Source organism: Chamaea fasciata, unplaced genomic scaffold (genome assembly GCF_029207755.1).
Source record: "Chamaea fasciata isolate MVZ Bird 193981 ecotype frontalis unplaced genomic scaffold, bChaFas1.0.hap1 SCAF_371, whole genome shotgun sequence".
In the NCBI taxonomy this organism is placed as follows: domain Eukaryota; kingdom Metazoa; phylum Chordata; class Aves; order Passeriformes; family Sylviidae; genus Chamaea; species Chamaea fasciata.
Genome location: NW_027094456.1, coordinates 20017 through 43674, shown reverse-complemented (window position 1 = coordinate 43674; position 23658 = coordinate 20017). Strand labels below are relative to the sequence as shown.

Genomic DNA, 23658 nt, shown 5'->3' with positions numbered 1-23658 from the left:
CGCGCCGCCCCGGCCCCAGGATGGTGGCGGGCGCGTTCCCGCTGGCCAAGCTGCTGACGCTGGGCGCGCGCCAGCTCAGCCGGCCCCTGGCCGCGCGCATCAAGGCGGGGGCGCGCGCCTCCCCCTTCTTCCGCACCTACATCTGCCTGCCCCCCGCCCAGCGTGAGTGACGCCCCCGGCCTGGGGACATCGGGGACACCCGGGGGACACCGCGGGGTCCGCGGGGACACCGCCCCGGCCGCGCCTGGCCCCGCCCCGCCTGAGGGACAGGGGTCGGGGAGGGGTCATGGGGGCGTGGGGACACCTGGCGACACCTGGGGACACTTGGGGACACTTGGGGACACAGGGGGGACCCTGCCCCAGCCCCGCCTTCCGGCCTTTGGTCTGCCCAGTGGGGGTGAGGGGGGGTCCGGGGGGTCCTGGGGGGTGACAAGGACACTGGGGACACCTGGGGACACTTGGGGACACTTGGGGACACAGGGGGGACTCTGCCCCAGCCCCTCCTTCCAACCTTTGGTCTGCCTAGTGGGAGTGAGTGGGGGGTCCGGGGGGTCCTGGGGGGTGACAAGGACACTGGGGACACCTGGGGACACTATTCCGGGAGGGGTGTGATTTGGGGGGGATCTGGGGATGGATTTGGTGGGGGATTTTGTTTTGGGGGGTGTCTGGGGATGGATTTGGGGAGGTGGGAATTTGGGGCTGGTTCGGGGGGAATCTGGGGGTGGAACTGGCGGGATCTGGGGGTGGCTTTTGGGGGGAACCTGTGACAGGGGTTTGGGGGGGATCGGGGGTTGGTTTGGGGAGGATTTATGGCTGGATTTGGGGGGATTTGTGGCCGGATTTTGGGGAATCTGTGGCCAGATTTTGGGGAATTTGTGGCTGGATTTGGGGGGATCTGGGACAGGATTTCGGGAGGGATCTAGGGTTGGTTTGGCGGGACACATGTGGCTGCTTTTGGGGGGATTTGTGCCCGGATTTTGGTGAGATCTGTGGCCGGATTTTGGGGGATTTAGGACTGGATTTTGGGGGGATTTGTGCCCGGATTTTGGGGGGATTTGTGCCCGGATTTTTGGGAGATCTGTGGCCGGATTTTGGGGGATATAGGACTGGATTTTGGGGGGATTTGTGGCCGGATTTTATGGGATTTGTGACTGGATTTTGGGGGATTTGTGCCCGGATTTTGGGGGGATCTGTGGCCGGAGTTTGGGGGATTTAGAACGGGGTTTTGGGGGATCTGTGGCCGGATTTTGGGGGGATTTGTGGCCGGATTTTGGGGCGATCTGGGCCTCCTTTCGGGGGGAACATCTCGCCGACCCTGGGGCCGCCCCCGCCCCGGTTCTGGCCGTGCCCCCTGACCCCCCTTCTCTCCAGTTTACCACTGGGTGGAGATGCGAACCAAGATGCGGCTGCTGGGCTTCCGGGGGGCGGCCGTGAAGCCCCTGAACGAGGAGGCGGCGGCCGAGCTGGGGGCCGAGCTGCTGGGGGAGGCGCTGGTCTTCGGGGTCGGGGGGCTCTGCCTCTACCTGGAGTACCTGCGGCAGGCGGGGCAGAGCCGGCGCCGCGAGGAGCACCTGGAGCAGACCCTCAGCGACCTCCGGCAGGGCCTGGAACGCCTCCAGAGCGACCTGGAGCAGCTGCGGGCGCAGGGACACGCCCAGGGCGGGGCCGGACACGCCCAGGGAGGGGCCGGACACGCCCAGGGAACCTCAGGACACGCCCCCGCCCAAGCTGTGAATGTCACCGCTGCTGCTGCTGCTGGTGGGGCTGGCCCCGCCCCTGCCGGCTCTGGACATGCCCCCCAGGGCTCTGGACACGCCCCTGTCGCGACAGGCCACACCCCCACGCATTAAAAGCGTTTTTCGTGTTCTGCCCGCGGTGCCTTTAAGGGGCGGGGCTAGCGGGAATGTCTGGGCGTGGTCAGCTTGGGTGTGTCCGCTGGGCGCGGCCTGGAGCTGGGTGTGACCGCTACAATGGGCGGGGCCAGATGAGGAGGGCGGTGATTGACAGACAGGCGCTAAGGGCGTGGTGGAGTGGGCGGAGTTTCCCCATATGGGGGCGTGGTCATTAAAGCCCTGCCCCCCTCGGAGCCCCTCCCTCCGGGACCTCCCCCCCAAATCCACGAGGGTCCCATAGAAAACTTTATTGGTGCTGGGCGGGGGAGACACCCCCCCCCAAAAAAAACCAAACAAAAATAAAGTGAAAAAACCCAAAAGTGGCTTAAAAAAGACCCCGGGGGAGGGGGGAGGTGTAGAAAAGGGGGAGGGGGGTCCCCCCTCCCCCCCCAGTGTAAAATCCGGGGTCCTGGCTCGGCGGTGAGGGGGGGGCACAGTGTGGGGGGGCTCGGGGCCCCCCTGCCGGTAAGGCACAGCCTGGGGGGCGCGGCCCGGAGCCCCCCCAGGGGCGGTGAGGGGGTGAAATGGTGAGGGGGGGGTTCGGGGGGCGGACGGGGGGGGGTCACATCCCCCATCCCCCCCACAAAGCCCCCCAAATCCGGGCCCGTGGCGCGGGGAGGGGGCTCACGGCCCGTTCCGCTTCCGCAGCTCCGTCACGAACGCTGGGGGGGGACACAGAATGGGTCGGGGGGGTCGGTGTCACCGTGACCCCCTCCCCATTTTCCCCCCCACGCCCCCAAACCTTCTATGATCTCGTCCTTCATCTTGTGCAGCTCCCTCCGCACCTCCTCCAGCAGCTCCTGGGCACGGGGGGGGCACGGGGTGAGGGGGGGGCCGCACCCCTGAGCCCCCCACCCCACCCAAACCCCCCCCAGACCCCCCAAAACCCACCCAGGCCCCCCCCCAGGCCGGTACCAGTTTGAACCGCTCCAGGTCCAGCTCACTGTGGGGCTCGGGGGGGGCGGCTGGAACGGCCGATTTCATCCTGGGGGGGGAAATAATGAATTTGGGACCCCCGCGGACCCCCCCTCACCCCCAAATCCCCCCCCTCGCCCTCCCAAAACCCACCTGGGCAAGGTGGAGCTGGATTTTTCCCAGGGTCTCCGCACGGGCTCTGTGGGGACACGCAGGGGGTGAGGAGGGGGGGCTCGACCCCCCAATCCCCCCTCCCCAAATTTCTCCCCATATCCTTCCCCGCAAGCCCCGCCCCCCTTCCCTCCCCTCAGCGCTGCGGGACTACAGCTCCCGGCGTGCCCCGCGCGCCCCCGCCGCGGTGCATGCTGGGGGTTGTGGTCCGCGCGCTCACCCGCAGCCGCCGTCCTCGCCGGCTCCGCCTCCTCCTGCGGGGGGGGGGGGAACAAAAAATGGGGAGGGGGTGACCCCGAAATTTGGGGAGGGGGCTGGGGGAGACAGGACCCCCCCCATCCCCAAAATTGTTATTGAGGGGTACTGACGTTGGTGACGTCATCGTCCTTCTTTGGCGTCTCCGTGGCTTTTCTCCTGGGGGGGGAAGAGGGGGGGTCAGCGTGGGAATTGAGGGGGGACCCCCCCCCCCAAAGTGCGCCGCCCCCTCCTCACCTGCGGGCCAGCATGGCGCTCATCTCCTCCATCAGCCCCCCCCCGCCCCGGGGGGCTCCCTCCGCTTTTGGGGGGGGGCCGGGGGCGCTGGGGGTCTCATCCTGGGGGGGGCACACGGGGTGAGCAGTGACCCCCCTCACCCCTCCCCCGCCGTTAATTAATGAAGCAATCACCCGCACTCACCTTCCCCACTTTCCTGAGTTTGGCCCCCGCGATGGCGGCGGCGAAGCCCGAGACCCCCCCGGGGACCCCCCCGGGACCTCCCCCGGGCCCCCCCTCCGGGCCGCCCCCCCCCGGCAATGGCGGCGCCGGGGGGACCCCCGGGGCTGGGGGGGGCCCGGGGGGCGGGGGGGGGCCCGGAGGAGGGGGCGGGCCGGGGGGCGGGGGGGGCGCGGCCGGGGGTCCTGGGGGGAGGGGAGGGGGGAGAGAAAACAGAAATTTGGGGCGGGGGGTGTCAGTGATGGGGGGGACACACCCCCTGGTTTTGGGGTGGGGGGCTCAGGGTTGAAGCCCCCCCCTCACCCACCTGCGCGGCGCTCGGACTCGTCCATCACCGGCCTGGGGGGGGGGGGAAGGGTCAGAAACCCCCCCGGGAGGGGTTCCGGGTGCCCCCCTCCCCAAACCCGGTGTCCCCCTCCCCAGATTTGTGTCCCCCCCTCCCCAAATTCGCGATTCCCGAGTGCCCCCTCCTCAAATTCGGTGTCCCCGAGTGCCCCCCCACCCAAATTCGGTGTCCCCCCCACCCAAATTCGGTGTCCCCGAGTGCCCCCCCCCCCAAATTCGGTGTCCCCCCACCCAAATTCGGTGTCCCCGAGTTCCCCCCCACCCAAATTCGGTGTCCCCGAGTGCCCCCCCACCCAAATTCGGTGTCCCCAAGTGCCCCCCCACCCAAATTCGGTGTCCCCAAGTGCCGCCTCACCCAAATTCGGTGTCCCCGAGTGCCCCCCCACCCAAATTCGGTGTCCCCGAGTGTCCCCCCCCCAAATTCGGTGTCCCCGAGTGTCCCCCCCCCAGCCCCGGTGCCCCCCCCTCACCTGTCCGGCTGCTCCGGCTGCTCCGGGGCGGAACCATCGAGCTCGGGCCAGCTCAGCGCCGTCCCTGGGGGGGGCCGAGGACACACGTGGGTGACCCGGGGGGGGGCGGGGGGGCACACAGGGGGCTCGGGGACCCCCCCCCGGGACCCCCGCTCGGTCACTGACCCTGCTCCAGCGCCTGCAGCGCCCGCAGCACGGCGGCGGCGAAGGCGGCGGCCTCGGGGGGGGCGGCGAAGCTGAGCCCCCAGACCCGCCGCCCCTCGCGCCACTGGTGGAACTGGGGGGTGGCCTGGCTGTAGCGCAGCCCCCGGCCCAGGGGGCAGTTCAGCACCACCTGGGGAGGGGGCACGGGGAGGGGGGGGGGGGTGAGCGGTGCAGAGACCCCCCAGGACCGCGGGGTGACCCCCGAAAGTCGGGGTGAATCACGGAGCCCCCCCCCCAGCCCGAACAAAGGGGGACCCCCGACCGTGGGTGCCCCATGGAGACCCCTCCCCAAAGTCATGGGGGTGTCCCCGGGATTGAAGGATCACAGGAAGCCCCCTCCCCAAAATCAGGGGTGTTCCACAGAGCTCCCCCCCCCCAAAACCAGAGACCCCCCCAAAATCAGGGGTGTCCCATAGAGACCCCCAAAACCACAGAGACCCCCCCAAAACCACAGGGACCCCCCCAAAACCACAGGAAGCCCCCCAAAATCACAGGTGTCCCCCCCAAGATCACAAAGGGGTCACAGGAAGCCCCCTCCCCAAATCCCGGGATTTCCCACAGAGCCCCCCCGGGCCCCCGCATCCCCACCGTGACCCCCCAGGTGCCCCCAGGTGCCCCCCACCTGCTGCTCGGGCCCGAGGCGCCGCCCCACCAGGCGGAAGGCGTTGGTGGCGGGCTGGTGGAACAGCTGGACACAGCTGGGGCTCTGCGGGGCCCCCCCCGCGGGCACCCACAGCTTCTGGCCCTCCTCGTACAGCAGCACGGCGGCCCGGGCGCTGCACACAGCGCGCTCGCTGCGGGGACACGGGCGGGGACACGGGGGGACGGCCCCCGGGTGGGCGTGGGGACAGCCCCGGGGTTGGGGATGGACCCCCAAAGGGGGATGGAGAGACCCCCAAAGGGGATGGAGAGACCCCCGGGATTGGGGATCGACCCCAAAGGGAATAGGGACACCCCCAATGGGGATGGAGAGACCCCCGGGATTGGGGGTGAACCCCAAAGGGAATAGGGACACCCCCAAATGGGATGGAGAGACCCCCGGGGTTGGGGATTGACCCCCCAATGGGGATGGAGAGACCCCCAAAATTGGGGATGAACCCCCCCCTCAAATGGAGCTGGACCCCCTCAATGGGGACTGGACCCCCCCAAATGGGGATGGAGCCCCCCACAAAAGGGCGGGGCGGGAGCCACCCCCGAACTTGGGGATTCCCCCCAAAAGAAGCCGGACCCCCCCCGAAACTGGGGCTGGAACCCCTCCCAAATTTGGGATCGACCCCCCCCAGTGTGGGACCTCTGGGTGCTCCAGGGACCTCCCCGGGGTGGGGATCGGGGACCCCCCGAGTCGGGCCCCCCCCCGGACATCCCCAAATGCCCCCCCGCACCCCAAAACCTCCCGCGGGCTCCCCTTTTCCTTCCTCTTCTGCCCCGGCAACTCCTCCCCCACTGCCTCGGGGGCTCCAGTGCTCCCAGTGACCCCCAGTCACCCCAGTGCCCCCTCCCAGTGTCCCCTCCCAGTGACCCCCAGTGCCCCCTCCCAGTGCTCCCAGTGACCCCCAGCCACTCCAGTGCCCCCTCCCAGTGTCCTCTCCCAGTGCCCGTCCCAGTGCTCCCAGTGTCCCCTCCCAGTGACCCCCAGTGCCCCCTCCCAGTGCTCCCAGTGACCTCAGTGTCCCCTCCCAGTGCTCCCAGTGTCCCCCAGTGACCCCAGTGTCCCCTCCCAGTGCTCCCAGTGACCCCAGTGCCCCCTCCCAGCGCTCCCAGTGCCCCCAGCTCCAGTTCCCGGTTCTCCCAGTGCTCCCAGTACTCCCAGTACCAACTCCTGGTGTCCCCCGTGCCCCCAGTACCAATTCCCGGTGCCCCCAGCCCCGGTTCCCGGTGCTCCCGGCGCTCCCACTACCAATTCCCGGTGTCCCCAGTGTCCCCGGTGTCCCCAGTTGCCCCCAGCCCCGGTTCCCGGTTCTCCCAGTGCCCCCAGCCCCGGTTCCCGGTGCTCCCAGTACCGATTCCCGGTGCCCCCAGCCCTGGTTCCCGGTTCTCCCAGTGCCCCCAGCCCCGGTTCCCGGTGCTCCCAGTGCTCCCAGTACCGATTCCCGGTGCCCCCAGCCCTGGTTCCCGGTGTCCCCAGTTAGTCCCAGCCCCGGTTCCCGGTGTTCCCGGCGCTCCCAGTGCCACTTCCCGCTTCTCCCGGCGCTCCCAGTGCCGCTTCCCGGCGCTCCCAGTTCCGGCTCCCCCCGTTCCCAGTTCTCCCAGTGCCCGTTACCGGCGCCGCCCGCCGCCCCCGGCGCCCGTTACCGCCGCCGGTACCGATGGCGGGGCCGCCCGGTGCCCGTTCCCGGTTCTCCCGGTGCCCGCAGTGCCGACCTCCGGCGCTCCCGGTGCTCCCAGTGCTCCCAGTGCCGACCCCCGGCGCTCCCGGTGCTCCCAGTGCTCCCAGTGCCGACCCCCGGCGCTCCCAGTGCTCCCAGTACCGAACCCCGTTCGCCCAGTTCCCGCTCCCAGCGCCCCCGGTACCGACCCCCGGTGCCCCCCGCTCCCGGTATCGCCTCCCGCAGCCCCCCCAGCACCGGCGGGCGGGGCTCCCAGTCGCTCCCAGTTCCACCCAGTTCCTCCCAGTCGCTCCCAGTCTCTCCCAGTGCTCCCAGCAGCGACCCCCGCTCACCTCATGCTGGCGGCGGCGGCCGGTCCGGGCCCTTCCGGTGGCGGCGGAGGCCGGACCCGCCGGTCCCGGCGAGAGGCCCCGCCCTCATGGGCCTGGCCCCGCCCACCCGACCCCGCCCCTCCCGGTAACGGCGACCGGGAGCTGCCCCCGGGCCTCCCCCAGAGCGGCAACGGCGGCGCGCGGGGCCCGTCGAGGACCAGTAACGTCCGGTGTCACCGCCGGTGTCACCCCAGTGTCCCCCAGTGTCCCCCCGGTGTCACCTCAGTGTCCCCCAGTGTCACCCTGTGACCCCCAGTGTCCCCCAGTGTCCCCCCAGTGTCCCCCGGTGTCACCCCAGTGTCCCCCAGTGTCCTTCAGTGTCCCCCTGTGTCCCCCCGGTGTCACCTCAGTGTCCCCCAGTGTCCCCCGGTGTCACCCTGTGACCCCCAGTGTCCCCCAGTGTCCCCCCAGTGTCCCCCCGGTGGCACCCCTGTGTCCCCCCGGTGTCCCCCAGTGTCCCCTCAGTGTCCCCCGGTGTCCCCCAGTGTCCCCCAGTGTCCTCCAGTGTCTCCCCGGTGTCCCCCAGTGTCCCCCAGTGTCCCCCCAGTGTCCCCCGGTGTCCCCCGGTGTCACCCCGAGCTCTCCGGTTCTGGGCACTGGGAGGGACTGGGGGGACACTGGGGAGCCCCGGGCTCAGTGCCGGGTCCCGGTTCCCGGTTGCCGACTCTCGGTGCTCGGTTCCCGGTCCCCATTGCCCGGTTCCCGGTTCTCGGCTCCCAGTTCCCGGTGCCGGTTCCCCACCCCCGGCTCTCCGGTGCCGGTTCCCGGTTCCTATCCCCGGTTCCTGGTTCCCAGTGCCGGTTGCCCATTCCCGGTTCCCCACCCCCGGCTCTACGGTGCCGGTTCCCGGTTCCTATCCCCGGTTCCCGGTGCCGGTTCCCCATTGCCCGGTCCCTATCCCCGGTTCCCGGTTCCCGGTGCCGGTTGCCCATTCCCGGTGCCCGGCTCTCCGGTGGGCCCCGCCCCCGGCCCCGCCCCTCGCCGCCGCCGCCGCCGCCCTTTGTCCGTGCCGGGCCCCGCCATGGCGCTGCGGTGATGCGCGGCGGGGCCGGCCCGGGCGCGGCGGGGCCGAGCGCGACCGGGAGCCCCATGCGGGGGCCGCCGCCATGGGGCAGGTCCTGGGCTTCGCCCACTGCAGTACGGACCGGGAACGGGAACGGGAACCGGGAACCGGGAAACCGGCACCGGGAGCGGGGAGGCGGCACCGGGAGGGGCCGGGAATGGGGCACCGGGCAGCGGGAACGGGGAACGGGGAACGGGAACGGGGCGCGGGGTGGGGCTGCGGGAGGTACCGGGGATGGGGAACCGGGCATCGGCACCGGGGATCGGCACCGGGGATCGGCACCGGCAGCGGGGAGCAGGGAGGGGCCGGGGGCAGCCGGGGATGGGAGCGCCGGGAAGCGGCACCGGGGCTGCGGGAACCGGGAGGAACCGGGAGGAACCGGGCACGGCAGGACTGGGAGTGGCCGGGGATGGAGCACCGGGAAGCGGCGATGGAAACGGCACCGGGAACCGGGGACGGGGATGGGGGAACCGGGAACCGGGAACGGGGGATCGGGAGTGGCCGGGGATCGAGGCAGCACCGGCAGGGACCGGGAGGAACCGGGCACGGCAGGACTGGGAGTGGCCGCGATGAGGGAACGGGGATGAGCGGTCCGGGAGTTACCGGGGATGGCGGGACCGAGCACCGGGGCGCACCGGGGGGCACCGGGGAGCGCCGGGGGACACCGGGAGTGCGGGAACCGGGACGGGGGAACCGGGCATTGGAGGTACCGGGGGACAAAGGTGTCCGGGGCGGCGGTACCGGGAGGCGCGGGGGACACGGGAACCGGGACTCGGAGGCACCGGGAGCCCCGGGAACGGGACACCGGGAACGGGACATCGGGGATGGGACACCGGGAATGGGGACACCGGGAATGGGGACACCGGGGATGGGACACCGGAGATGGGGACACCGAGGATGGGACACCGGGGATGGGGACACCGAGAACGGGACACCGGGGATGGGGACACCGGGGATGGAACACCAGGGATGGGACACCGGGGATGGGACACCGGGAACGGGACACCGGGAACGGGACACGGGGCGCGCCCGGGGGTCCCGGGGAGCGCGGACCGAGGTCGGGGGTCCCCCAAACCCCCTCCTCCCGTGCCCCCCCCCAGAAGAGGCTCCGTCCACGGCCTCCACCACGCCGGACTCCACCGAGGGTGAGCGGGACCCCCGGGACGGGAATTTGGGGAGGGGGGAGAGAGCGGGGCTGCCCCGACCCCCTGAACCCCAAAACCCCCTGAACCCCAAACCCTGAAACCCCTGAACCCAAAACCCCCTGAACCCCAAAACTCCCCCAAAACCTCATTCCCCCCTGAACCCCAAACCCCCCAAATCCCCCTGAACTCCACACCCCTCCTGCCCCCCAAATTCCCCCTGAACCTCAATACCCCCTGAACGCCTCTGAACACCCCCCGAGCCCCAAATCCCCCTGAACCCCCAAATCCCCTCTGAACCCCCAAATCCCCTCTGAACCCCCCAAATCCCCCCTGACCCCCCAAATTCCCCTGAGCCCCGAATCCCCCTGAATCCCCAAATCCCCCCTGAGTCCCAAATCCCCCCTGAACCCCCCAAATCCCCCCTGAACCCCCAAACCTCCCCATAACCTCATATCTCTCTGACCCCCCAAATCCCCCCTGAACCCCCAATCCCCCCTGAGCCCCAAATCCCCCCTGAACCCCCAAATCCCCCTGAACCCCCAAATCCCCCCTGAACCCCAAATCCCCCCTGAACCCCCAAATCCCCCTGAGCCCCCAAATCCCCCCTGAACCCCAAATCCCCCTGAGCTCCAAAACCTCCCCATAACCTCAATACCCACTGAACCCCCAAACCCCCCCTCAGGCGGTAACGAGGACTCGGATTTCCCGGAGCTGCCGGCGCCGGAGCCCCCCGAGGAGGAGGATGATGACGATGATGATGAGGATGAAGATGAGGACGAGGCCGGGGCGGCGGCGGCGGCGGCGGCGGCGGCGCGGGGACCCCCCCGGGACCCCCCCCGCGAACTCACCTTCTCCTACATCGCCTTCCTCGGGGGAGCCCCCCGGCCCCGCCGGGACCCCCGCAGGGGCCGCGCCCCCCGCCTGAGCTCGGGGGGCTCCCCCCGGGGGCCGGACCCCCGAGCCGCCCCCAGGGCCCCCCCGAGACGAGCCCCGGGACCCCCCGAGGGGAGCGCGGAGCCCGGGGGGGCCCTGCCGGGAGCGGGGGGGGCCCGGGTTGAGGAGACCCCCAAGAGACTGGGTGAGGATGGGGGGACCTGGGGGGTCTGGGGGGGATTTGGGGGTCCTGGGGGGTCTGGGGGGGATTTGGGGGTTCCTGGAGGGGATCGTGGCGGGGGGGGGGTCTGGGAACTGGGGGGAGCCCCCAGGGATGGTTTGGGGACTGGAAGAGTCCGGGGATATCTCTGGGGGAGATTTGAGGGTTCCTGGGGGGATTTGGGGGTTCCTGGGAGGGATTTGGGGGTCCCTGGGGGAGATTTGGGGATCCCTGTGGTAATTTGGGGTCCCTGGGGGGATTTGGGGGTCCCTGGGGTAATTTGGGGTCCCTGGGGGGATTTGGGGGTCCCCAAAGGGGGTTTGGGGGTTCCTAGAGGGATTTGGGGGTCCCTGGGGTAATTTGGGGGTCCCCAAAGGGGGTTTGGAGGTCTCCAGACCCCCTCTGACCCCCCCTCCCCATTTTTTCACTCCCAGCAGCCCCCGCGCCCCTCCCCGCCCCTCCGCCAGGGGGCGCCCCGCGCCCGCCCCTCCCGGAGCCCCCCCCGGCCTCGGCTCCGCCCCCGCCGCCCGCGGACCAATCAGCGAGCGCGGCGGGCGCCGACGGACAGGGTGAGCGGCCAATCGGCGCGCGGGGGCGGGGCCGGGTCCCGGGGTCCGATTTCGGGGAGGGTCCCGCGGCCCCCGCCGCCATTGGCCGGTAAAAATAGGGGGTGACCCCCCCCAAAAACCGGCACCGCCCGCGGGAGACATGGAGGGGCCGGGTGCGGCACTGGGGGCACTGGGAGGGACTGGGGGGGCACTGGGGGACACTGGGAGGGACTGGGAACGGCTTGGGGGGGCAATGGGGGGGACTGGGGGGCACTGGGAGGGACTGGAGGGGACTGGAGGGGCACTGGGAGGGACTGGGGGGGCACTGGGAGGGACTGGGGGTCACTGGGGGGGACTGGGGGGCACTGGGAGGGACCGGAAGAGGCGCCGGGGCAAAGCGGGACGCGCTGGGAGCCAGTCGGGGACGCGGGAGCGTCCCGCGGTGTCACCGCTGTCCCCGCAGTGTGGGCGCTGCTGTGCTGGCGCGTCCCCGAGCGCTCGGCGCTGTCGCTGCTGGTGGCCCTGGTGGCCCTGGGCTCGCTGTCCCGCTTCAGCGCCGTCTCGGTGGGCGCCTACGGGGCGCTGGCCGTGCTGGCCGTCACCGTCCCCCTGCGCCTGCGACAGGTGGCCCTGAGGGCGCTGGGCCACGCCCCCGCCCCGCCCCCCGAGCGGTGAGTGACGCCGGGGACACGCCCCCGTCCCCTCCCCGCCGCCCCCGGGGACATCGCGGGGGCCCTGTCGCCATCCCGGGGGTGTCCCCCGTCACTGTCCTCGTTGCCATCTCCTGACGCTGTCCCTGTCACTGTCCTCTGTCTCTGTTGCTGTCCCTGTCCCCTGACACTGTCCCCTGTCCCTGTCGGTGTGCCCCTGTCCCCTGTCCCCCTGATGTTAACCCCGTATCTTGTCCCCTGTCCCTGTCGGTGTCCCCCTGTCCCTGTCGGTGTCCCCTGTCCCTGTCCCTGTCCCCAGGCCGGAGGTGGCCGTGCTGAGCCCGGAGCAGCAGCAGCGCTGGGCGCGGTGCCTGGCGCGACACGTGGTGACGGCCACGCGCACCCTGACCCGCCTCTTCCTCGTGCACAGCGTCCCCGAGTCCCTCAAGGTGACACCGGGGACACGGGGGGCACGGAGGACACTGGGGACACGGGGGGACACTGGGGACATGGGGGACACGGGGTGTGACAGGTGTTGGGGATGCTGGGGACACATGGGGGACACGGAGGGCATTGGGGACACAGGGGTGTCGGGGACATTGGGGATGCTGGGGACACATGGGGGGTGTTGGGGACGCGTGGGGGACAGGGCGAGCACAGAGGGCGTGGGTGGCCCAGGGGACACGGGTGACACGGGGTGTGGGTGGCACGGGTGACACGAGTGACACGGGGTGTGGGTGGCACGGGGGACACGGGGGGTGTGGCGGGCGGCCCCGGGGCGGGGCGCCGGTGGCGGTGACAGTGACAGTGGCGGTGCCACCGCGGTGTCCCCAGTTCGCCTTCCTGTTCTACCTGCTGACCTACGTGGGGGCCGTGTGCAACGGGCTGACACTGCTGGCGGCGGGTACGGAGAGGGGACACGGGGACATTGGGGACACTGAGGGGACATGGGGGGGCACGGGGACATTGGGGGGACATGGGGACACTGAGGGGTCATGGGGGGGACATGGGACATTGGGGGGACACTGCTGGCAGCAGGTACAGACAGGGGACACGGGGACACTGAGGGGACATGGGGGGACACGGGGACATTGGGGGGACACTGCTGGTGGCGGGTACGGAGAGGGGACACGGGGGGACACGGGGACATGGGGGGACATGGGGACAGTGAGGGGACAAAACGGGGATGCTGCAGGGGGACACGGGACACTGAGGGGACATGGAGGGACACGGGGACATGGGGTAGGGGACAGGGGATGGGGGTCGGGGACACGGGGACAGCCTGGGGATGGGGTGGATGAGGGGACAGGGCGCTGGGGACAGCCTGGGGACAGGAGGTGACAGTGACACTCCCTGGCCAGGTGTCGTCTGCGCATTCACCTTCCCCGTGCTCTACCGGCGCCACCAGGTGAGGGGACACCGAGGGGACACCGGGGGGGGTGGCGGGGGTTGTGTGCGCCCCTCGCCCCCCCGCTTTGTCCCCAACTGTGCCCCCCGGCCTCGATGTCCCCAACTGACCCCCTTGTGTCCCCAACTGCCCCCATGTCCCCACTGTCCCCAACGGCCCCCCCCCCATGTCCCCAACGTCCCCCTCCCGGTGTCCCCGATGTCCCCTCGATGTCCCCTCGATGTCCCCAGGCCCAGATCGAGCAGTACCTGGGTCTGCTGAGGAGCCACCTGAGCCACCTGCGAGCCAGGTGAGTGTCCCCGTGGTGTCCCCTTGGTGTCCCCTTGTCCCCCCCCGCGCTCTGTCCCCTCCCGGGGGTCCCGGGGGTGCCCCGTGTCCCCCCCCCCGACCCCCCCGCGCTGTCCCCGCAGGGTCCTGGCCAAGCTCCCAAGTGCCAAAGTGAAGCCGCAGTGACACCGCTGTCCCCCGCGTGTCCCCTGCCCGTCCCCAAACCCCGCCCCCCGCCAGGTGACAGCGCGGGGGGGGGGGCGGGGGGTCCCCACACCCCTCCCCCACCCCCCCTCCGTGTCCCACCCCCCCCGCGCGGGGGGGGGTCACGATTTAATAAAAACTCTTGTGACAAAACGGGTCTGGTGGCCGGGGGACAGGGGGGGGACATGGGGGGGACATGGGGGGGGCAGGGTGTCCTGGGGGGCCGCGGTGACCCTCTGACGTGTGTCTGCCATTCGCCGTGTCCCCGGTGTCCTCCCGTGTCCCCAAATGTCCCCAATGTCCCCCCGTGTCCCCCCCGTCTCTCCCGCCCCGCGAAACGCGCGGGAAGCCGGAGGTTCAAGCACCGCCCCCTCCGTTCTGACCCCGCCCCTCTCCGGACTGGCCCCGCCCCGGGCCCGCCCCCGTTGCCACGGCAGCGGCCGTTGCCGCGCGACGTAAACAACGGGACGCCGGACGTGGTGACGTCACCGGCGGGGAACGCCGTAACCGGGGCGACCCGCGCAGTGTTTACCGGGACGGGCCGGGGACCCCGGGAACGGGGCCGGTATCCCCGGGACCCCCCGGAAAGGGACCGGGACCCCCGGGAAACCGGACAGGGACCCCGGGAACGGGACAGTGGACTCCCGGAACCCCCCAGAAAGGGACCGGGACCCCCGGGAAACCGGACAGGGACCCCGGGAACGGGACAGGGACCCCGGGAAACCGGACTGCGACCCCCGGGACCCCCGGGAAACCGGGACTGGGACCCCCGGGAACGGGGACAGGGACCCCCGGAAACCCCCCCGGAAAGGGACCGGGACCCCCGGGAAACCGGGACAGGGATCCCGGGAACGGGACAGGGACCCCGGGAAACCGGGACTGGGACCCCCGGGACCCCCGGGAAAACGGGACTGGGACCCCCCGGGACCCCCGGGAAACCGGGACTGGGACCCCGGGAACGGGAAAGGGACCCCCCAGAACCCCCGGAAAGGGGACCGGGACCCCCGGGAAACCGGACAGGGACCCCCGGGAACGGGACAGGGACCCCCGGGACCCCCCGGAAAGGGACCGGGACCCCCGGGAAACCGGGACAGGGACCCCGGGAAACCGGGACCGGGACCCCCCGGGAAACCGGGACTGGGACCCCCGGAAAGGGAGAGGACTCCGGGAACGGGGCGGGGACGCCCGGGACCCCCACGAAAGGGACAGGGACCCCCGGGAAACCGGGACAGGGACCCCGGGAAACCGGGGACCGGGGACCCCCGGGAAACCGGACACGAACCGGGACGCCCGGGACCCCCGGAAAGGGACAGGGACCCCCAGAAAGGGACAGGGACCCCGGGAACGGGACAGAGACCCCCGGAAAACCGGGACTGGGACCACGGGAACAGGACAGGGACTGGGACCCCCGGGAAACCGGGACAGGGACCCCGGGAACGGGGCGGGGACCCCCGGGACCCCCGGGAACAGTACAGACAGGGACCGGGACCCCCGGGAACGGGACAGGGACCCCGGGAACAGGACAGAGACCCCCGGGAAACCGGGACAGGGACCAGAACCCCCGGGAATGGTACAGGGACCCCCGGGAACGGGGCAGGGACCCCCGGGAAACTGGACAGGGACCGGGACGTCCGGGAACGGGACAGGGACCGGGACCCCCGGGAATGGGACAGGGACCTCCGGGACCCCGGCAGACCGGGAAGGGGGCTGGGAACTCCATGAGAGCCCGGCCGGGACCCCAAGGACCGGGACAGGGAGCCCCGGTACACCGGGAACAGGACAGGGACTCCCGGGACGGGGACACCGGGAACGGGACCCCGGGACAGCCGGATGGGACCCCCGGGACTCGCCGGGGCCGCCGCCACCGGGGACTCGTGCCGGGGACACCGGAGGGGGCGTGGCCCGTGTGAATGAATGAACAAACGAATGAATGAACGAACCCCGGGGCGTGGGAACCGCCCCCCCCCCCCGGTCCCCGCGGTCCCGCCGTGACTCAGCGCCGGTTCCCGCCGGTGACATCAGCTTCCGGTGCCGGTCCCGGGGCTGGAACGGAACCGGGACCCTCGGGACCCCCGGCCCGGACCCGCCGGGAGCGCGGCGGACGTGGCCGGCGGTCCCCGCGCTCCGGTACCGGGGCCGCTCCCACCCCCGGTGTGCCGCCATCGGCCACCGGGACACCCCCGGTACCGGCACCGCTCAGTCCCGGGAGCCCCCGGGGCTCCACAGCCCGGTGCCGGTGACAGCCGGTGCTGGGGGCGTGGGCGGGGGGTCGCTTTGCCCCGGTCCCGGGACCCCCGGGGGAAGTTCCCATCGCTCCGGTACCGGGCAGCCCGCACCGGAACAGCTCCGCCCCGGGACAGTGGCGGGGGGTCCCGAGGGGTCACCGGGAGAGGTCCCGAAGGCTCCCGTAGGCACCAGGAGGGATCCCGGGGGTCTCTCGAGGGTCCCGGGAGATGCTCTGGGGAATTACCGGGGGTCCTGGAGGTCACCGGGGCTCCCGGGAAGTCACCGGGGGAAGCCCTGAGGATGCCCCGGAGGGGTCGGTGGTCCCGGGAGGTCACCGGGGGTCCCGGGAGGTCACCGAGGGTCTCGGAGATCCCGGTCGGGGGTCCCGGGAGGTCACCGGGGGTCCCAGAGATTCCGATCGGGGGTCCCGGGAGGTCACCGAGGGTCCCGGGAAGTCACCCGGGGTCCCGGGAGGTCACGGGGATCCCGGCCGGTCACGGGGGAAGCCCCGGGGATGCCCCGGAGGGGGCGGGAGGCGTGTCGGGAATCCCGGGGGGGGTCCCGCGGTGTTACCGGGGGGGGGGGGGGGGAGGGTGGGGGTCCCGGGGGTCTCCCGGGACCGGGGGCAGCTCCCGGTGTCCCAGCGCGCTCGGCCCGGACGGTTCGGGCCCTTTCTAGAACCGCTCTCGGTGCCGTTTCTATTAATACGCGCCCGGGCGGCGGCGGCGGCGGCGGCGGCGGCGGCGGCGGCGGAGGGAATCCCTGTGACGTCATTGCTAGGATACCAAACAAACACTCCAGACAAGCCCATATATGGCTAATTGCGTCACAGGAACTCCGGGGGGCGGGCACAGGGATCCCCCCCGCTCCCGGCCCGCCCCGGGGCCTCTTAACGCCACCGGCGCCTCCCGGAGCCTCAAACGGCGGCGGAGACCTCGGCCCGGTCGGCTCCGGCCTCCGGGGGGGCTCGGGGGGGTCCCGGGGGTCCCGGAGCAGCGGCGGCGGCTGCCGTGACGTCAGCGCGGGGGGGCGTGGCCCCGCCGTATAAAGCGGCGCGGCCGCCGCGAGCAGTTCATTCATAAAACCGGAGAGCGGGCGAGCGGCGGGAGCGTTCACCGGGGCTCGGAGCGGACGTGCCGGAGCCTGGGAAAAAGGGGGATTTTACCGGAGCTGGCGGCGGCCGAGCGGAACTTTGTGTCGCGGAACTTGGGACGGATTTAGCGGGGATTGTGGCGGAGAGAAACCGGAGCCCGGCAGCGCGGGCGCTTTGTACCGGACAACTTTGGAGCCCGGGACGGGCGCGGCGGGACTTTGCACCGAGCAACCGGAGCCCGGGACGGATGGGCCGGAGCGCGTAGGGGCTCGGCGGGGCTTTGGAGCGGCGCACCGGAGCACGGGACGGATGTACCGGAGCTTATAGCGCAGCATCGGAGCTCGGGACCGGCACAGCGGCGCTCGGGACCGGCCGGCCGGGGTTAGCGGAGGCGCACCGGAGCCCGACACGGATTTACCGGAGCTCACAGCGCCACACCGGGACGCCGCACGGACTCACCGGCCGCTCTAACGGCGGGACAGCGGCTCGGAGCGGACAACCGGAGCGCCCCACCGGACAGCCCGGGGCTCGCCGCGCCCGACCGGGGGGTCACCACCCAGCCAGCCCCCCGCCCCGCGCTTCTCCCCGCCGCCGCCGCGCCCGTGATGCCGGTGGCGGCGTGAGCGCCGCAGCCTTGTCGCGGCGGGGCGGCCCCCGCGCCCCCGGGGCCATGTTCCAGGGCTTCCCCGGGGACTACGACTCGGGCTCCCGCTGCAGCTCGTCCCCTTCGGCTGAGTCCCAGTACCTGTCGCCGCTCGACTCCTTCGGGAGCCCCGCGGCCGCCGGGGCCGCGCAGGTGAGAGCTCCGGTGCGCGGGGAGCGAGCGGCGGGGGCGCGCGCGGGGGGCGGGAGGGCCGGAGGGGGGGCGCGGAGCGGGGGGGGCGGGGCCGTGCGTAAGCGCGCGCAGTGACGTCGCCGGCGGTGACGCGGCACGCACGCAAAGCGCGCGGGTTATTTTTGGGGCGTCCCCGCCCCCTCTCCCACACCCCCCCGCCCGCCCCGCGCGCCGTTGCCGGGGAGACGAGCAGGGAGGGACACGCCCCCCCTCTGGGGGCAGCGCCTGGCCACGCCCACTGCCGGCGGAGCCACGCCCCGCACTGGTTGTTAGCGCGGCGGGGAGGCCGCGCCCCCCGGCAGCGTGGCCACGCCCCCCTCGCTGCGTGGCCACGCCTCCTCCGAGCTCTGCCCGCGACCCCCAGAATGGGGGGGTCCCCAGAGGGGGTGGCGGTGTCCCCAGAGGGTGTCAATGTCCCCGAGGGACCCGCGGTGTCACCCCCACGCCTCGCTGGGGGGCGCTTCCCACGCCCGCGGGTTTTTTTTTGGGGACACCGGAGGTTTTTTTGGGAGGGGGCTGAGACCCCCCCCATTCCCGAGATGGATTTGGGGGTCCCGGCACGCGCTGGGGGCTGGAACCCTCAGGCTGGGGTGACAGGGACGCCAGGGTGTCACACGTGGGTGACAGGGACACGAGGGTGTCACCCGTGGGTGCCGGCAGCGCTGGCACGGTGATGATGATGATGATGGTGATGATGATGATGAGCTGGGGACACCTCAGGCACGGGCGCCCCCTCGGCACCGCAGTGCCACCAGCTGGGGACAGCGCTGTCCCCAGGCCCAGCCACCCTACAGGGGGTGACAACACGAGGGTGACAATGCCACCCGCGCGCTCCAGGAGGGTGACAGGGACCCCAGCACGGGGGTGACAATGCCACCCGCGCATGCCGGGATGGGGACACGCCGATGCCACCCGCGCTGCCCACCCCGCGGGGGTGTCGGGGATGTCCCCAGCGGTGTCCCCGCCGTCGCCTGACCCCCTCTGTCCCCCCACAGGAGTGCAGCGCCCTGGGGGACATGCCCGGCTCCTTCGTGCCCACGGTGACCGCCATCACCACCAGCCAGGACCTGCAGTGGCTGGTGCAGCCCACCCTCATCTCCTCGGTGGCCCCGGGGGCTCCCATGGCGCAGCAGCCGCCGCCTCCTCCTCCTCCTCCTCCTCCTCCTCATCCTCCCCTGGACCCCTACGACCTCCCCGGGCCCAGCTACTCGACCCCCGGCCTGGGCGCCTTCGCGGGACCCCCGGCCCCGAGCCGCGCCCCCCGCGCCCGGCCCCGGCGGAGCCGCGAGGAGACGGTGAGAGGGCACGGAGGGGCGGGCGGTGGCACTTGGGGACGGGGGGGGCACAGCTGGAGACACCGTGAGTGGCAGGAGACTGGGGGACGCCCCAGGTGGGGACACCGTGAGTGGCAGGAGACTGGGGGACGCCCCAGGTGGTGGCACCTTGGGGACATGGGGGGAGCTGGGGACACCGCGAGTGGCAGGAGACTGGGGGACGCCCCAGGTGGGGACACCGTGAGTGGCAGGAGACTGGGGGACGCCCCAGGTGGGGACACCGTGAGTGGCAGGAGATTGGGGGACGCCCCAGGTGGGGACACCGTGAGTGGCAGGAGACTGGGGGTCGTCCCAGGTGGTGGCACTTGGGGACACCGTGAGTGGCAGGAGATTGGGGGTCGTCCCAGGTGGTGGCACCTCGGGGACACGGGAGGAATCTGGGGTGTCACGAGTGAGGAGAGATTGAGGGATGTCCTGGGTGGTGACACCCTGGGGACACCGTGAGTGGCGGGATCCTGAGGGCCAGCCCAGGTGGTGGCACCTCGGGGACACCACTCTTGGTGCCACCTCCACCACCCTCAGCCGTCCCGGGGGACGTGGTGGGATTTGGGGACACAGAGAGCGGGATTTGGGGACAGAGCAGGATTTGGGGACAGAGCGGGATTTGGGGGCCCGGGGGGCGGCCGCGGGTGACAGGGAGGTGACAGTCCGGTCCCTGTCGCAGCTGACGCCCGAGGAGGAGGAGAAGCGGCGCGTGCGGCGCGAGAGGAACAAACTGGCGGCCGCCAAATGTCGCAACCGGCGGCGGGAGCTGACGGACCGGCTGCAGGCGGTGAGCGACAGCGGCGACAGAGGCGACACCGCGGGGGTGGCACCGTCCCCGGGGGGGGGGAAGGTGTGACACGGATGTGACCCCGGGGGGGAGCTGGGGACGTTGCTGTCCCCATGGAGGGCGGGGTGGTGGCGATGTCCTCGGAGCTGGGGACAGCTGGCGGGGGGTTGGGGACATCGGAGGGAGTTGGGGACAGCGGTGTCCCCACGGCCGCCGGTGAGGAGGATGACGATGAGGATGGCGCCGCAGCTCTCAGCTGGGCACAGCCGTGTCCCCGGGGCCCTGTGAGGGACAGTGACATCCCTGGGGACATCAGGGCTCCTCTGTGGCCCTTGGGGGGAGGTGGCGATGTCCCCAAGGGCCTGGGGACATTTCAGCGGTGGTGGCGCCGCAGAGAACTGAGGGTGTCCCCAAGAGCTGGGGACACCAGAGGGGACAGAGCGATGCCCAGAGGTGACAGAGAGGGTCAGCGCCACCCCTGAGAGCTTGGGGACATGGGAGGGGGACAGATGGACACTCGGGGATGTCCCCAGGTTTGGGGACACCAGAGGGGACAGATGGACACTCCGAGGTGCTGCAGGGAGCAGGACGGTGCCACCCGTGGGAACGGGGGACAAGGGAGGGGACAGACGGACACTCAAGGATGTCCCCTGACTTGGGGACAGCAGAGGGGACAGACCAACACTCAGTGACACCGGAGAGGCCTGCGGGATGTCCCCAGTTTGGGGACATCTGAGGGGACACCACAGGAGCAGGAGGACAGACAGGAGGGGACAGAGGGACACTCAAGGGGCCAACGCCGTGCCCAGGCTTGGGGACACTTTGGGGACACTCTGGGGACACTGGAGGAGCTTGAGGGATGTCCCCAGCCCTGGGGACACCAGAGGGGACACCCGGGGGCGCTGCAGGATCAGGAGGACAGACGGGGCGACAGAGGGACAGCGTCGAGCCCAGGCTTGGGGACACTATGGGGACACCGGGGACACTGTGGGGACGCTGGAGGAGTCTGAGGGATGTCCCCAGGTTTGGGGACACCGGGGGGCGCTGCAGGATCAGGAGGACAGACGGGGCGACAGAGGGACAGCGCCGAGCCCAGGCTCGGGGACACCGTGGGGACACTTTGGGGACACCGTGGGGACACCGTGGTGACACCCCCCGCGCTGTCCCCGCAGGAGACGGACCAGCTGGAGGAGGAGAAGGCGGAGCTGGAGTCGGAGATCGCCGAGCTGCGCAAGGAGAAGGAGCGCCTGGAGTTCGTGCTGGTGGCCCACGCGCCCGCCTGCAAGGTCCCCTTCGAGGACATCGGCGACATGGGCGACATCGCCATGGCCACCACGTCGGCCGCGGTGGGAGCCGGCCCCGCCGAGGTGAGCAGCCCGGGCAAGGCGGGGACCGTCGCTTTCGTGCCCCCGGCGCCGTTCCAGGGCCCCTTCCCCGGCTGCTGCGCCCCGCCCGGGGTCCCCGCGGGACCCCCTAACGCCACCCCCGCGTTTGTGTTCACCCACCCAGAGGGAGCCACGTGTGGAGCCTCGCACCAGCGGAGCAGCAGCAGCGACCAGTCCTCGGACTCCTTGAATTCTCCCTCGCTCCTCGCGTTGTGAACTGGGGGGGTCCCGGGCAACCCCCCCCCCAAAAAAAACCCCAAACCCCCGAGTCACCCCCCCAAAAAACAAACCAACCGGGCGCCTCCTCCTGGCCTCCCTCCCTCCTCCCCACGCCGCCGCCGCGCCCCGGGGCTGGGCTTTGCCCGCTCATTTTGGGGTCTTTTTCGGCTCTGGAGGGATTTTTTTCCCCGGTTTTTATTTTTTTTTCCCCCCCTCGGTTTTTTTGTTTTGTTTTGTTTTGGGTTTTTCTCGAGGTTTTTTTGGGTTTTGGTGTTTTTTTGGGTTTTTTTTTTTTGGGGAAGGGTTTTGGCGCCTGGAGGTGGCGGCCGTGATGAGGCTCCAGCGGTGCCGCGGCTGCTCGGAGGTGTCTGCTCCCGGTCCCCGTCACCCCGGAGGTGTCCCTGTGACCCCGGAGGTGTCCCTGTGACCCCGGAGGTGTCCCTGTCACCTTTAGAGGTGTCCGTCCCTCATTTCACGGGGTCCATCCAGGATCTCTGTCCCTCTGGAGGTGTCCCTGTCACCCCAGAGTGACCCCCAGAGGTGTCCCTGTGACCCCAGAGGTGTCCTTGTGACCCCAGAGGTGTCCCTGTCACCTTAGAGGTGTCCCTCCCTCATTTCATGGAGTCCGTCCAGGATCTCTGTCCCCCTGGAGATGTCCCTGTCACCTTTAGAGGTGTCCGTCCCTCATTTCACGGGGACCTCTGTCCCTCTGTAGGTGTCCCTGTGACCCCAGAGGTGTCCCCTGTCACCTTTAGAGGTGTCCCTGTGACCCCAGAGGTGTCCCCTGTCACCTCCGAGGTGTCCCTCCCTCATTTCCCGGGGTCCATCCGACGTCTCCCCCGCTCCGGAGATGTCCCTGCCCCACCTCCCGTCCCCCCTGGGAAGGATTTTTTTTGTCCCCTCTGTCACATTCCGAGGTTCCTGTCCTCGGTCCCCGCCGCCCCGTGGGACTCCAGGCAGCGTCTGTGTCCCTTTGGTGACGTCCCTGTGCCACTCCCAGCACCTGGAGAAGGTCTCCGTGGTGTCCCCTGTCACCCCAGAGGTGTCCTTGTGACCCCAGAGGTGTCCCTGTCACCTCACAGGTGTCCCCTGTCACCCCAGAGGTGTCCTTGTGACCTCAGAGGTGTCCCTGTCACCTCACAGGTGCCCCCTGTCACCCCAGAGGTGTCCTTGTGACCTCAGAGGTGTCCTCTGTCACCTCGCAGGTGTCCCCTGTCACCCCAGAGGTGTCCCTGACACCTCGCCGGTGTCCCCTGTCACCCCAGAGGTGTCTGTCCCCCACCCAGGGGTGTCCCTGCCACATCTCCGTCCCTTGGGAGATGTCCCAGCCCGCTCCCGGTGGCACCCGTGCCACCCGAGGTGTCCCCAGCCCCCCGCTGAAGGTCCCCAGGAGGGTCCCGGTGCCATCTCCGCCCCTTGGGAGGCGCCACCGCCGTGTCCCCGTCCCCCTCAGAAGGTGCCCGTGTCATTTCTGTCGCACCGGAGATGTCCCGTGTCCCCCCCCCGAGGTGTCGCTGTCCTGCAGGTGACACCTCCAGGTGGGCTCCCATCCTGCTCGTCCCCGGCCCGCCCGTCCCCGCCTGTCCCCTCGAGCTTCGCCGGCCTTGGCTCCGCCCCTTTCCCCGCCCCCCCGGTATATAAATCTATTTTTGTTGCGCGGGAGATGTTTAATTTTTTATTATTATTATAACGAAGATAATTATTGTCGCCCTTGTGCCGTGTTCGTGCCTGTCCGGGGCCGCCCCGGGCCCCCCGTCCGCGCTCGTCCCGCCCCAAACGTGGCCAATAAAGCAGCTTCCAGCGGCTTCGCGGCTCCCGGCGCCTTTTTGGGGGGTTTTGGGGGGGGGTTGGGGGGTTTGGGGGGCGCGGGGACTGCGCTGTCCCACCCGCCTGTCAATCAACGGGGAAATGGGTGGAGATGGGAACACGCCCCCCCGGGGAAGCCACGCCCCCAACCCACAGCCTGCAGCTCCGCCGGTGACCGGCAGGGGGCGCGCGGGGGTAAAGCGG

General features: G+C 70.9%; 4 protein-coding genes across 9 annotated transcripts; 3 read left to right on the top strand and 1 right to left on the bottom strand.

Moving 5' to 3' along the window:
• OPA3 (outer mitochondrial membrane lipid metabolism regulator OPA3) lies at positions 1 to 1867 on the top strand. Its single transcript, XM_066208605.1, has 2 exons — positions 1 to 162; positions 1372 to 1867. The coding sequence occupies exons 1-2, from the start codon at positions 21 to 23 to the stop codon at positions 1848 to 1850; spliced, it is 621 nt and encodes a 206-aa protein (XP_066064702.1). The 5' UTR covers positions 1 to 20; the 3' UTR covers positions 1851 to 1867.
• A 258-nt stretch (positions 1868 to 2125) lies between these two features.
• On the bottom strand, positions 2126 to 7434 carry VASP (vasodilator stimulated phosphoprotein). The gene is made up of 13 exons (XM_066208604.1): positions 7368 to 7434; positions 5331 to 5502; positions 4670 to 4838; positions 4505 to 4568; positions 3997 to 4028; positions 3654 to 3874; positions 3471 to 3571; positions 3347 to 3392; positions 3199 to 3232; positions 2961 to 3006; positions 2808 to 2877; positions 2635 to 2692; positions 2126 to 2554 (listed from the first exon to the last, which is right to left on the bottom strand). The coding sequence occupies exons 1-13, from the start codon at positions 7370 to 7372 to the stop codon at positions 2517 to 2519; spliced, it is 1056 nt and encodes a 351-aa protein (XP_066064701.1). The 5' UTR covers positions 7373 to 7434; the 3' UTR covers positions 2126 to 2516.
• Positions 7435 to 8392: 958 nt separating this feature from the next.
• On the top strand, positions 8393 to 13852 carry RTN2 (reticulon 2). Of its 4 annotated transcripts, none has more exons than XM_066208589.1 (10): positions 8393 to 8543; positions 9570 to 9614; positions 10297 to 10692; positions 11145 to 11276; positions 11719 to 11926; positions 12225 to 12354; positions 12740 to 12809; positions 13267 to 13313; positions 13544 to 13602; positions 13724 to 13852. In XM_066208589.1, exons 1-10 carry the CDS (start codon positions 8513 to 8515, stop codon positions 13764 to 13766), a joined length of 1161 nt encoding a protein of 386 aa, XP_066064686.1. In that variant the 5' UTR covers positions 8393 to 8512; the 3' UTR covers positions 13767 to 13852. The 4 variants fall into 4 exon arrangements, with proteins under 4 accessions (XP_066064686.1, XP_066064685.1, XP_066064688.1 ...); XM_066208588.1 differs by having other exon boundaries at positions 11142 to 11276; XM_066208591.1 differs by lacking the exon at positions 12740 to 12809 and having other exon boundaries at positions 11142 to 11276; positions 11880 to 11926.
• A 3088-nt stretch (positions 13853 to 16940) lies between these two features.
• Positions 16941 to 23453, top strand: FOSB (FosB proto-oncogene, AP-1 transcription factor subunit). Of its 3 annotated transcripts, XM_066208597.1 has the most exons (5): positions 16941 to 17899; positions 18934 to 19233; positions 19937 to 20044; positions 21217 to 21411; positions 21554 to 23453. In XM_066208597.1, the coding sequence occupies exons 1-5, from the start codon at positions 17774 to 17776 to the stop codon at positions 21617 to 21619; spliced, it is 795 nt and encodes a 264-aa protein (XP_066064694.1). In that variant the 5' UTR covers positions 16941 to 17773; the 3' UTR covers positions 21620 to 23453. The 3 variants fall into 3 exon arrangements, with proteins under 3 accessions (XP_066064694.1, XP_066064690.1, XP_066064693.1); XM_066208593.1 differs by having other exon boundaries at positions 21217 to 23453; XM_066208596.1 differs by lacking the exon at positions 16941 to 17899 and having other exon boundaries at positions 18294 to 19233.
• The last annotated feature ends 205 nt before the right edge of the window (positions 23454 to 23658 follow it).

Coding starts and splice junctions, on each gene's coding strand:
- OPA3 (XM_066208605.1), top strand. CDS start 21: ATGGTGGCGGGCGCGTTCCCGCTGGCCAAGCTGCTGACGCTGGGCGCG. Junction 163..1,371: donor CTGCCTGCCCCCCGCCCAGC/GTGAGTGACGCC, acceptor CCTTCTCTCCAG/TTTACCACTGGGTGGAGATG.
- VASP (XM_066208604.1), bottom strand. Junction 4,569..4,669: donor GCTGCAGGCGCTGGAGCAGG/GTCAGTGACCGA, acceptor GGCCCCCCCCAG/GGACGGCGCTGAGCTGGCCC. Junction 2,555..2,634: donor GAAGGACGAGATCATAGAAG/GTTTGGGGGCGT, acceptor GTCCCCCCCCAG/CGTTCGTGACGGAGCTGCGG.
- RTN2 (XM_066208588.1), top strand. CDS start 8,513: ATGGGGCAGGTCCTGGGCTTCGCCCACTGCA. Junction 10,693..11,141: donor GGAGACCCCCAAGAGACTGG/GTGAGGATGGGG, acceptor TTTCACTCCCAG/CAGCCCCCGCGCCCCTCCCC. Junction 12,810..13,266: donor GCTGACACTGCTGGCGGCGG/GTACGGAGAGGG, acceptor CTCCCTGGCCAG/GTGTCGTCTGCGCATTCACC.
- FOSB (XM_066208593.1), top strand. CDS start 17,774: ATGTTCCAGGGCTTCCCCGGGGACTACGACTCGGGCTCCCGCTGCAGC. Junction 17,900..18,933: donor CGGCCGCCGGGGCCGCGCAG/GTGAGAGCTCCG, acceptor GTCCCCCCACAG/GAGTGCAGCGCCCTGGGGGA. Junction 20,045..21,216: donor TGACGGACCGGCTGCAGGCG/GTGAGCGACAGC, acceptor CTGTCCCCGCAG/GAGACGGACCAGCTGGAGGA.